Source organism: Pristiophorus japonicus, chromosome 21 (genome assembly GCF_044704955.1).
Source record: "Pristiophorus japonicus isolate sPriJap1 chromosome 21, sPriJap1.hap1, whole genome shotgun sequence".
NCBI lineage: Eukaryota > Metazoa > Chordata > Chondrichthyes > Pristiophoridae > Pristiophorus > Pristiophorus japonicus.
In genome coordinates this window covers 56359342-56371699 of record NC_091997.1, presented here as the reverse complement: position 1 = coordinate 56371699, position 12358 = coordinate 56359342, and the positions used below count along the sequence as shown (strand labels likewise).

General features: G+C 48.4%; 1 protein-coding gene across 4 annotated transcripts in view; it reads right to left on the bottom strand.

Moving 5' to 3' along the window:
- LOC139234006 (glycylpeptide N-tetradecanoyltransferase 1) overlaps window positions 1–12358 on the bottom strand; it is a 76739-nt gene that overhangs the window by 5612 nt on the left and 58769 nt on the right. For all 4 annotated transcript variants that reach the window (XM_070864794.1, XM_070864797.1, XM_070864798.1 and 1 more), the window contains 4 exons: window positions 11376–11492; window positions 9295–9465; window positions 8001–8109; window positions 2002–2172 (listed from right to left, as the gene is read on the bottom strand). In XM_070864794.1, the coding sequence (XP_070720895.1) occupies window positions 2002–2172; window positions 8001–8109; window positions 9295–9465; window positions 11376–11492 (568 nt within the window). The remainder of the gene's footprint in view (window positions 1–2001; window positions 2173–8000; window positions 8110–9294; window positions 9466–11375; window positions 11493–12358) is intronic.

The following is a 12358-nucleotide window of genomic DNA, read 5'->3' as shown; positions in this document are numbered from 1 at the left end:
GGGGATGGAGAGAGATGGAGGGAGGGGGGGGATGGAGAGAGATGGAGGGAGGGGGGGGATGGAGAGAGATGGAGGGAGGGGGGGATGGAGAGAGATGGAGGGAGGGGGGGATGGAGAGAGATGGAGGGAGGGGGGGATGGAGAGAGATGGAGGGAGGGGGGGATGGAGAGAGATGGAGGGAGGGGGGGATGGAGAGAGATGGAGGGAGGGGGGATGGAGAGAGATGGAGGGAGGGGGGGATGGAGAGAGATGGAGGGAGGGGGGGATGGAGAGAGATGGAGGGAGGGGGGGATGGAGAGAGATGGAGGGAGGGGGGACGGAGAGAGATGGAGGGAGGGGGGGACGGAGAGAGATGGAGGGAGGGGGGGACGGAGAGAGATGGAGGGAGGGGGGACGGAGAGAGATGGAGGGAGGGGGGGACGGAGAGAGATGGAGGAGGGGGGGACGGAGAGAGATGGAGGGAGGGGGGGACGGAGAGAGATGGAGGGAGGGGGGACGGAGAGAGATGGAGGGAGGGGGGGACGGAGAGAGATGGAGGGAGGGGGGGACGGAGAGAGATGGAGGGAGGGGGGGACGGAGAGAGTGGAGGGAGGGGGGACGGAGAGAGATGGAGGGAGGGGGGAACGGAGAGAGATGGAGGGAGGGGGGGACGGAGAGAGATGGAGGGGGGGAGGGGGGGACGGAGAGAGATGGAGGGAGGGAGGGGGGGACGGAGAGAGATGGAGGGAGGGGGGGATGGAGAGAGAGAGAGAGATGGAGGGAGAGAGAGAGAGAGGGAGAGAGAGATGGAGGGATGGATGGAGGGAGAGAGAGAGATGGAGACCCGAGAAGTAATTTTAACAGGTATTTGTGGAAAAATTGGCTCGATGCAATCAAAGGTTTCTTTTGAAGGAAATGGCAGCAAAATTATATTACAAGAGCTCATTAAATATCTGTTTGTGATTCCCCTGTAACGGAGTTTGAAAGTCCATCGCTAAATACAGCTATAAGATATATATATATGCTCAGAACCAGGTGAACAAAACATTTGCTCTGCAGAGATTTTAAAATGCTAAGCAGCGAGGATTACAGTAATCGCCCTTTAATGAGGTGTCAAGATCTGATTGATGAGCGGAGTATGCCTGAAACAGCCAGAACCCCTTCATACGTTGCAAATGACACCTTTGTAATTGATTTCTACCCTGATGGGAAATGACTATTGTTAACTGTCCGTTTTGAAAAAAATTTATTCATTCACGGGATATGGGCATCGCTGGCAAGCCGGCATTTATTGCCCATCCCTAATTGACCTTGAGAAGGTGGTGGTGAGCTGCCTTCTTGAACCGCTGCAGTCCGTGTGCTGAAGGAACTCCCACAGTGCTGACTTTGTTGTCGCAGGTTGTTACAGCTCAGTGTCTCGCTGGGCCATTTCAGAGGGCAGTTAAGAGTCAACCACATTGCTGTGGCTCTGGAGTCACATAGGCCAGACCGGGTAAGGACGGCAGATTTCCTTCCCTAAAGGAAGGACATTAGTGAACCAGGTGGGTTTTTAACGACAATCCGGTAGTTTCATGGTCACCATTACTGACACTGGCTTTTTTAATTCCAGCTTTAGTTAATTAACTAAATTTAAATTCCCCAGCTGCCGTGATGGGATTTGAACTCACTTCGCTGGATTATTAGTCCAGGCCTCTGGCTTACTAGTCCAGTAACATAACCACTATACTACTGTACCCCTAACTGCCTGGTTTAGGGTCTGTACCTTAGTCGAGAAACTATCTTTTGTGTGAGCCAATGCTCCATGTCTCAGCATGCTATTCGAACATGTGCGGCATCACAGTCAAAGCCCAACACCGACATACAGAACATTCCAACAGGGGCCAATGGATGGTGACCCTGAGCAGGAACTCAGGCTGATGTATCAGCCCCAAACTGCAGAATTAAAGGTGACACGTCAGGCAGTCGTTGCTATGGTCAAGTTCGCCTTCATTTCCCCCCCCAAATCAGTGAGCCAGTATTTACCTCTACCACAAAAGTCTCTATAATATTTTCCTGAGGCAGGAACCAATGGGCGACCTCCTCTTCATTCATTGCTGGAGTCAGATGGAACTGCTTCAGGTATTCCCTCAGCAGCCTGCACACACCCGGTACATCCTTTCGCTCCATTGGCCTCAGGCCAGACGTTTTTGCTGTCTAGAACATCAGAAACACACGGAGAATTTACAGCGACAGGCAGCAGGCGAAGTGCATTGATGTCAAACCCAGATTATATGCTCAAATTCAGAGTGGGACCTGAATCCACAGGCTTGTGGTTTAGGAGGAGAGTGCTACTGACTGCCCTTGTTGGGCCTTTTCCTCTTGTGACACAGTGTTTCATCATCAATCGATCGACTACCCACCCTTCCACCACCAGCTAGAAATAGGGTAAATGGGAGAGAGCACCAGTAAAATGGGGGGAGAAAGAGGACACTATAAATAGGGGGAGGGGGGGTAACACACGTAAATGGGGGAAGGAGGGAAGAGGGTGCTAATAAATGGGGGGGAATGGGGGAGGAGGACACCAGTAAATCTGGGGAATTGGGGGGTGGGGTGGGGGCAGTGAGGGCACCCGCAAATGGACTGTTTTCTCTGGAAAAGAGAAGACAGGTGAACTGATAGAGCTCTTTAAATTTATGAATAGGTTTTTTTTAATCCATTCACAGGATGTGGGCGTTGCCGGCAAGGCTGGCATTTATAGCCCATCACTAATTGCCCTCGAGAAGGGGGTGAAGAGCCGCCTTCTTGAACCGCTGCAGTCCGTATGGTGAAGGTGCTCCCCTAGTGCTGACTTTGTGGTAGCAGTTGTGTATAACAGTGTCTCGCTGGGCCATTTCAGAGGACAGTTAAGAGTCAACCACAGTGCTGTGGGTCTGGAGTTACATATAGGCCAGACCAGGTAAGGACGGCAGATTTCCTTCCCTAAAGGACATCAGTGACCCAGATGGGTTTTTATGACAATCCGGTAGTTTCATGGTCACCATTACTGATACTAGGTTTCTATTCCACATTTAGTTAAATTCGCGGATCGTTAGTCCAGACTTCTGGATTACTAGTCCAGTAACATAATCACTATGCTACCGTGCCTGTTGATAAATAGATGGGGAGAAGATGTCTCCACATGTGGGGTCCAATTACTAATAAATTCAGGTGAAAACTCTTTACCCAGCGGTGGTGAGAACGTGGAACTTGCTGCAACAGGGAGTAGTTGAGGCGAATAGTGTAGATACATTTAAGGGGAAGCTGGATAAACACATTAGGGAGAAGGAATAGAAGGACATGCTGATGGGGTTAGATGAAGAGGAATGGGAGAAGGTTCACGTGGAGCATGAACACCGGCATGGAACAGTTGGGCCGAATGGCCTGTTTCTGTGCTGTAGATTCTATGCAAGACCAAGGCCTGTTCCTTTTGCAAAGATTATCACCGTCTCACCGTATTCCCAAATCCTTTGCGTTTCCAGAAAGATCATTAAATTTTCTTGACCCCCATTTATACCGTCCACTTCAGTACCCTTCCCTGGTAACTTATTCCACAGCTCTCGGAATCCTTGGGAGGGAACATTCCCCTCTATGACTTCCCTGCTTACTCCTAAAATTCCTCATTTATTTTTTATCTCATGTCCCCTGGGATTTGAACCTTCACCAAAGAGTACACGTTGCCCAGATAAATTCCCTTCAAAATATTTTAAATCTCTTCCAAAACAAAGTACAACTCCCTTAACCTTTAACTTAAAGCCTTTGATATTCAGAATCATCTTCGTTGCCCCTCTCGGAGCAATCATATCCTTCCTGCCATTAGGTGCACGCAGTCCTGAGCAATAAACAGGTTGCTGGGTGTAATGATGGGAATAAAATGAACTTCCAACTGTGACTCCAACATTCAGTAACAGCACGACCCGAGATACAGAGAAACCATCAGGCAGTGACAGCCCATTTGGTAACCTTGAGGTGCGAGTGGTATTCCTGCCCAGGTTTAAACATTACTCACAAGCTGATAGAAACATAGAAAATAAGTGCAGGAGTAGGCCATTCGGCCCTTCGAGCCTGCACCACCATTCAATATGATTATGGCTGATCATTCCCTCAGTACCCTTTCCCGATTTCTCTCCATACCCCTTGATCCCTTTAGCCGTAAGGGCCATATCTAACTCCCTCTTGAATATATACACCTGTGAGAAACAAAACTAAGACAGCTGGTTATCAGAGAATCCCACTTCCCCCAGAAGGCACCAACTCTTGTTGGGGTGCAGCCCCAGACAGCTTTGCTTTCCACCCGCCTATGTTACCGTTTCTTCCTGAGGCTGCCATGTTCAAGGGGGCGGTAGGTGGCAACAATTTACATTTATATAGCGCCTTTAACGCAGTAAAACATCCCAGGGCGCTTCACAGGAGTGTTTAATGACAAAACAAATACATTTGACACCAAGCCACATAAGAAGAAATTACGGCAGATGACCAAAAACTTGCTCAAAGAGGTAGGTTTTAAGAAGCTTCTTTAAGGAGGAAAGAGGGGTAGAGGCGGAGATGTTGAGGGAGGGAGTTCCAGAGCTTGGGGCCCAAATAGCAATGTGGCTGCCACTTTTCCTCTACATTACAACAGTGACTACATTTCAGAAGTAATTAATTGCCTTCAAAGCTCTTTGGGATGTCTTGAGGTTCTGAAAGGTTATTCATAAAGTCCTTTCCTTTTTGCAGGTAGAATGGGGATGATGTGGGCTGCAGTTCAACCAGCTGCCTGTTGATGGAGCTGTTGACAAGAATAATGTATGTTTTTGCTGTGAATGGCACCACCAAGGAGCCATCAAAGGCACTGCACCTTGTAAAGTACAGTCAGGAGTGGGATTTGGAATTTATTGCTGGGGTTTCCCTGCTGATGGTGGTGGGCTCCGCTGATCCCTTTAACACTGGCGCTATCCCAATGCACTTTCCTGGGTCAGAGGTGATTCAGGTGCACAGAGGGCTCCCAGCAGAACCCCCACTATTGAGAAGGAACCCACCAATGCCTGGTTACTAAATCCTGGCGGTGCCGCACGGTGCCTGAGGCCGACACATGTTCGCCACTGGGGCCAGACAGGAGGGACAACAGGACTATTGCTGCCACTTCCTGCCGACCTAGGTGTCATATCTGACCCTGAAATGAGTTTCCGGCCACATATCCGCAGCATAACTAAAACCGCCTATTTCCACCTCCGTAACATTGCCAAACTCTGCCTTTGCCTCAGCTCATTCGCTGCTGAAACCCTCATCCATGCCTTTGTTACCTCTAGACTTGACTATTCCATCGCACTCCTGGCTGGCCTCCCACATTCTACCCTACGTAAACTTGAGGTCATCCAAAACTTGGCTGCCCAAGTCCTAACTCGCACCAAGTCCCACTCGCCCATCACCCTGTGCTCGCTGACCTGCATTGGCTCCCGGTTAAGCAACACCTCAATTTCAAAATTCTCATCCTTATTTACAAATCCCTCCATGGCCTCACCCCTCCCTATCTCTAATCTCCTACAGCCTCTCAACCCCCCCCACCCCGTCCCCGAGATGTCTGTGCTCCTCAAATTCTGCCCTCTTGAGCATCCCTGATTGTAATCGCTCAACTATCGGTGGCCGTGCCTTCTGTGTGCAATGAGATAATGACCAGATCATGTTTTAGGTTCAGGGATAAATATTGGCCAGGACACCGGGGGAGAACTGCCCTGCTCTTCTTCAACTAATGCCACGGGATCTTTTACATCCACCCGAGGGGCCTCAGTGCAACGACTGAAAGATAGTGCATCCCTCAGTACTGCACTGGAGTGTCAGCCTGGATTATGTGGCTAAGTCTCTGGAGAGGATTTGAGCCAATGACCTTCTGACTCAGATGTTGCAATAAAACACAAGTCCTTCTCTCCAGGATCAACAGGCAAGAATTAATTTACTCTAGGAATGTAACCCTTCCTGTGCCAGCCAGCATCCTACTCCTTCAGCAAACTTAGATTATGGTACTTTGAACTTTGGGTTACCCTGGCCTGTGGCGAGAAGGTAGGGCATCACTTCTCCATGGAGTTATTCCAGCCAAAACTCCATTAGACCGTTATGCTTACAGCATTGATGCAGAAAGCACCTGTAGCAAATGTTTAACAGGGAGAATAACATACTGTTTAATATAGAATAGAACACCAGTATATATATATTTTTTTAAAACGTTGAGAAACTTTTAAATGTTGATGTTCAGAGAGACTTGGGTGTCCTCGTGCAAAAAACACAAAAGGCTAGCATGCAGGTACAGCAAGCAAGGAACACAAATGGCATGTTGTCCTTTATTGCAAGGGGGTTGGAGTATGAGTAATGAAGTTTTGCTACAATTGTACACGGCCTTGGTGAGACCACACCTGGAGTACTGTGCACAGTTTTGGTTGTCTCATTTAAGGAAGGATATGCTGTCCTTAGAGACAGTGCAATGAAGGTTCACTAGACTGATTCCTGGGAGGAAAATTGAGCCTATACTCTCTGGAGTTTAGAAGAATGAGAGGTGATCTCACTGAAACATACAAAATTCTGAGGAGATTGACAGGGTAGATGCTGAGAGGTCGTTCCCCCTGGCTGGGGGCACAGTCTCAGGATATGAGGTTGGCCAATTTAAGACTGATGAGGAGGAATGTCTTCACTCAGAGGGTGGTGAATCTTTGGAATTCTCAGAGGACTTGATGCTGAGTCATTGAGTATATTCACGGCTGAGATCGATAGATTGTGACTCTCAGGGAATCAAGCTGGAAAGTGGAGTTGACGCCAAGATCAGATTAGCCATAATTTTATTAAATGGTGGAGCAGGCTCAAGGGATCGTATGGCCTACTCCTGCTCCTATTTTTTATGTTCTTAGCATTAGATTTCTATTTTGACTGTTCATCAGGTAATTAGCCATGTAAAGAAAAGGGCTGGTACTGGATTACACCAGCTACTTGCACTTATATAGCATCTTTACCGGAGCAAAATGTTCCCAGGTGCTTCACCGGAGCATAATCAAACAAAAACGGATACCAATCCAAAGGAGATATTTGCAAAGGTGCCGAAAAGCTTAGTCAAAGGTAGATTTTAAGGAGGTTCTTAAGAGAGAAGGGAAGAGAGATTTTCAGAGCTGAGGGCCTAGACGCTTGAAGACATGTCTGCCAATGATGGGGCAAGGAAGGTAGGGGATGTGTAAGAGGCCAGAATTGGAGGAACAGTTATCAGAGGGTTGTAGGGTTGGAGGAGGTTACAGAGATAACCGAGACAAAGTGTGTCTCTGCATATTTAACCAAGATCAGCAAGGCCAGTCAGCCCATCTTGGGGCAGAAACCTAGTCTCACTCAGAGCATTTAGCTGCCCCCTGACTGACTCGAGGGTTTGCCTCCAATCCCCATTCTAGGTGTTGATGACTCCGTGCACGGAGCTTCCTGACACCAGTCCTGAACTTGCCCTGTCCCAGTTTGTGCTCTGGTCCAGCATTCATAGATTGATCTGAAACACCGTTCAGGATGAACCATGTCCATTCACCTAAACATCTCATGTTGATCTCCAAGATCCTCCTCATTCTGAGTGAGCAACGAGAAAAAGTGTGCACGAGTTAAAGCCCCAACCACAAGAATGCATCGGGCCATTGTGGAGCAGAGAGAAAGTTGAAAGCTAATGGGCAAGTCTGCAATTCTTGTATCAATGTTTTGTTACACAATCAATGTTATTTCTAGGGTGCGCAAGAAGCGGTCACAGTCCCTCGGTGTCTGAGGGTTTCTGTTGGTGCAGTATGACTGGAGACAAACCTGACATGGTCAAAGGGGCCAAACCACATGATTGGCTATTAACTGCTTAGCAATTCACCAATTAGAAAAGAGAAAGAAATACAGAAACTTAAACAATCAAGGAAAAATAACCACCTATGTGTCTGTTTACGATATAGGCGACAGATTCGACACACACGAGACACAAGTAATGTTCACAAACAGGATTTACTGAAACATACTGTGTTAGGGCTCACCTCTGGCAGTCTATATAGTTTCATTGTCCGTTGCATAGTCATGTTTCTGCTCAGATGGGAGAATTTCACCTCTACTAGTTTGCGTGGGTTTAGTGACCTGTGCCAGTACCTGCCCAACAGATCACAGAATACGCCAGTCAGTCACCGACAGAACAGACACAGCTCTGTACATTGGGATTAGTGGTTGGAGTTAAAAAGCACATTGGTGGAACTACTCCCTGAATAATCCGTATTATATACGTCAAAGGCCTTACAGGGTCAGGTCAAGCAGCTAAACAACCCAGCCGTGCGCCAGACCCCAGACTGCACACAAGCAGCACCACAGGAGATGTGCCCGCTAACCCATCATAGAGATTATACCAGTGTAGTGAGAACTACATGGCAGCTGCCGGGATGGTGAAGGGAGAGGTTTGTGTGCTGGAACACTCACTTTAACTTGCTTACTAAGGAGGAGTGTGCGTCACTTTAACAGTACTCACAGACCCAAGCCACATCTCATTCAAGGGTCTCAACAGAAACGGTGCAACACATCATGCCTCAGAGTGACAGGACACCGGTTTTTGTCTTCCTAATGCCCACAGGAAGAGACTGACCATTCTTTTAAAGCTCTCTGCCCCACCACGAACAGGATGGGTTTGTCTGGTCGGTGATGCTGGGGCTATGCTGCCTGTAACAGCACCACTTTACTGTCTGTTACTGGACACCAGTGCAGAGGCAACAGAACGGATCCCCAGGTCAGTCAGCATCCCCTAGCTAGCCGGACAGCCACACATGGAGGCTCAGAGGCTCATGGAACAACAGGTCCGCTGACAACCACAGAGGGTGAGTTGCAAGGAGACCCCTAGCTGTACAGGGAGCTCATTGCTGTGTCACAGCAGCAAGTGGTGGAATTCTTCACCCAGATTATTTCTATTACAGTCCGAGTACACGGCGTCCACAGCTCGACACCTAGAGCGCCCCCCATGGACCCAGAGACACACCTGCGGCCTCACTGCTCCCGGGGAACACCCCACAGGAAACCCACACCCCCACCCAGGGATTCCACAGCCTCCACCACCCTGTACCCCACCAAAAGCAGATGTGAGCGCCGAGCAAATAATTTGGGGGTCTGTATCTCATTAGTTTACCTGCCCTGGGAGTGTTTGATGGGACAGTGTAGAGGGAGCTTTATTCTGTATTTAACCCCGTGCTGTACCTGCTCTGGGAGACGATCATGATTATATGGAAAGGTGTGTTTGACGAATCTAAGATTTACACACAGCTTTCAGTCGGATGTGATAAACGCGGACATTACCTGCAAGTGCCCACAGGTTTAGGCAGCACCACGCCTGCAGTGTACACTGCCTGGTAGCTGCCTTCAAGGTTGACTCTCCTCGTGATCTCCCGGATCAGGACTGGAGCCACCCGTTTAGCACGCAGCTTTTTATGCACACAGAGAAAATTAATCTCCACCATCTTCTTTAGACTGCGGAAAAAATAAAATTAGAACAGAATTTTAATCAATATAAACAAAAAAGCAAAAAAATGCAAATTACAGTAATCAAACAAAAACAGCAGGTTAAGCATCATCTGTGGAGAAACAAGTTTCAATGTGTTATATACTCCCACAGCCTCACTTCTTTATACCCCCTCCTCCCGACAGCCTCACACACACCTAAAGCCCCACTGCCTTTGAAAAGGAAGCTTTTGCAGGAAAGGAGGTTAATAAGAAACGGGCGAAGTGAGAGATTTCCAGGGTGGGAGACCGAAATGGCTTTGGGATTGGTAGCCAAAAGTAGGGCAAAGAGAAGGGGGATGGAAAGGAGGTCCGAGTTAAAGTGTGGGCGGTGTGTACAGGTACTGAGTGCGCAGAGTTAGAGAGGGGCAAGTCCAGGGAGGGATTTATAGATGTGGACAAATGTTGAAAAAGATGGAAAGGTGCATCGGAAGCCAATGAAGATCTGCGAGAACAGGACATAGCGTGGAATAGGATGTGGGCAGTGGAGTTTACAAGTTGCAATTTGTGAAGCCGGTAAGAAGAACTCTGAAGTTATCAAATTGAAAGTCAACGGCTAAGCAGCGGCTAAGTGTGGATGAGGTGGAATGTGGGGTTTGAAGCTCAGCCCAGAATGAGAGCACAATGGGGTTGAGCACTGACGGACTCAGTTTGAGGGAGCTGCCAGAGAGCGCGGGAGGGAGCGAGTCAAGTTGCTAAAGATGTGGAGTTTTAGGTGGAAGCCGAGCACACAATGGCTTCTTATCGATGTGGAGATGAAGGCAATTGTGGCTCATCCAGGAGATGTCAGGCACCATCGTAGTGGCAGAGGCAAATCCGGTATCAGCTGACCCCATGCTTACCAATAAGGTTACAAAAGGGCAGGTCGTAGATAAGCAAAAGGGAGTGTTGGACGCATCCTAAATAATTGTAAGCCATTACATGAGATGGCATTTCTCACTAGTTTTTTTCCTACCTTCCCCCAGGCCCTCTCTCACCTCATCTTGTCCATGAGACCTACATCCTGCTCGCTTGACCTTAGCGCCATTAAACTGCCAAATCCTAGCTTCCCGTCCTGGCCCCCATGTTAGCTGTATAGTAAAAGGTTCCCTCTCCTCTGGTACTGCCCCCCTACCTTTCAAATCTGCCGCACCACCCCATTCCTCAAAACTCCCACCCTTGATCCCTGTCCTTGTAAACTATCGCTCCATCTCCAATCTCCCCTTCCCATCCAAAGTCTTTGAACATGCCGTCGCCTCCCAAATCCACGTCCATTGTTCTCTCAACTCCAGGTTTGAACTTCTCCAGGCTGGTCCCTGCCCTCATACAGCCTGAATCAAAATCACAAATGGCATCCTCTGTGACTGTGACCATGATACAACTATCCCTGCTCGCCCTTCTTGACCTGTCTGCGGCCTTTGACACAACTGACCACACCATCCTTCAACGCCTCTCCTCCACTGTCCAGCTGGGTGGGACTGCCCTCGCCTGGCTCCACACTTATCCAATCGTAGCCAGAAAATCTTCGGCAATGGCTTCTCTGCCTCCTCCCACATCGTTACCTCGAGTCCCCCATGGATCTATCCTTGGCCCCCCCTCCTATTTCTCAACTATATGCTGTCCCTTGGCGACATCATCCGAAGACACAACATCAAGTTCCACGTTTATGCCGATGACACGCAGCTCTACTTCACCACCACCACTGCCTCGGTGTTGTCAGCCTCAACAAGCTGCAATTTCCTCCAATTACACATTAGGAAGAGCAAAGCCCCTCGCCATGCCTCGGGCTGAAACAGACTGTTTGCAAAGCTCTACCATTCTTTGGAAAGGAAGAGACAGTTATGATAAGCAAGAGACTTTACTTGTCAGTAGTCCCAAAAATAAAATGCAAGCTTACGTACTGGTCGTAAATCTGAATATTAGCTGGAATGGCACTGATGAAACCCACTAATTTCTTGTTGGAGACGACCCGTACACCACAGTGCCACTGGAGCAGCCAGCCAGGGGGACGCAGAGCCCTAGAGAGGGGGACAAACACATTTATTGTCATTCATCACTCAGGAAACGAGAGCGCACGGTGACTCCACACAGGATGCAACCTGATGGCACTCCTGCACTGACAGATAGGGGAGCAGAGAGTGCTAATAGCAGACACCCGCTTTACTGTGCTGTGCTGGCCAATACTGGGCCTGCTGGTGGGCCAATAGCCTAGCATTTCGCACACCCCCAACAGCTGTTCTTGCGATCCAACAAAAGTTGGGCCCCAGGCACAACTGGATGATGTTGAGTGTATGGTTGATGCTGGTACTGAGTGTCTGCCTCCAACTGCACACGATCAGCAGTGAACCAGTACCTAGTGTGCAGTTATTAACCAGTTCATTTTAACGCGGCCATAGAAAATGTGTCGAGCCAACTAGCTACAGCGAACACTAACACAGCTCGCACTCCAGCTCAAAGGACAGTCCAAGAGATTGCTTTTCATTCCCATACAGCAATATATATGGAGGACAGTTAATGGTATTTCAGCTGCCATTTTGTACAACTCGATTCCCCTGCGAACTTGTTTAGATTATAGCGAAACATCTTTTCAAGAGATAGCTCAATAATCAGGATGCATTTTCAAAAATTAATCCTAATTATTTCTGAAATCACTTTTGTTAAGTTCTTTAATTTCTAATTATTTTTTGTTTAAGGAAGGATGGTGATATCATTTGAGGTACGGAGATACATAACTTCTCACCGACAACTGCAAGGGTACAAAGCATTAGCAGATATGAGATTCCAAATTCAGTTTTCTGCAGTGCAGTATCCCATCTCCCTCACACCATAGCACAGTAATCCTCGCACTGTATCTCTTCCCTCCCTCGCACTATAGCTCACTGTA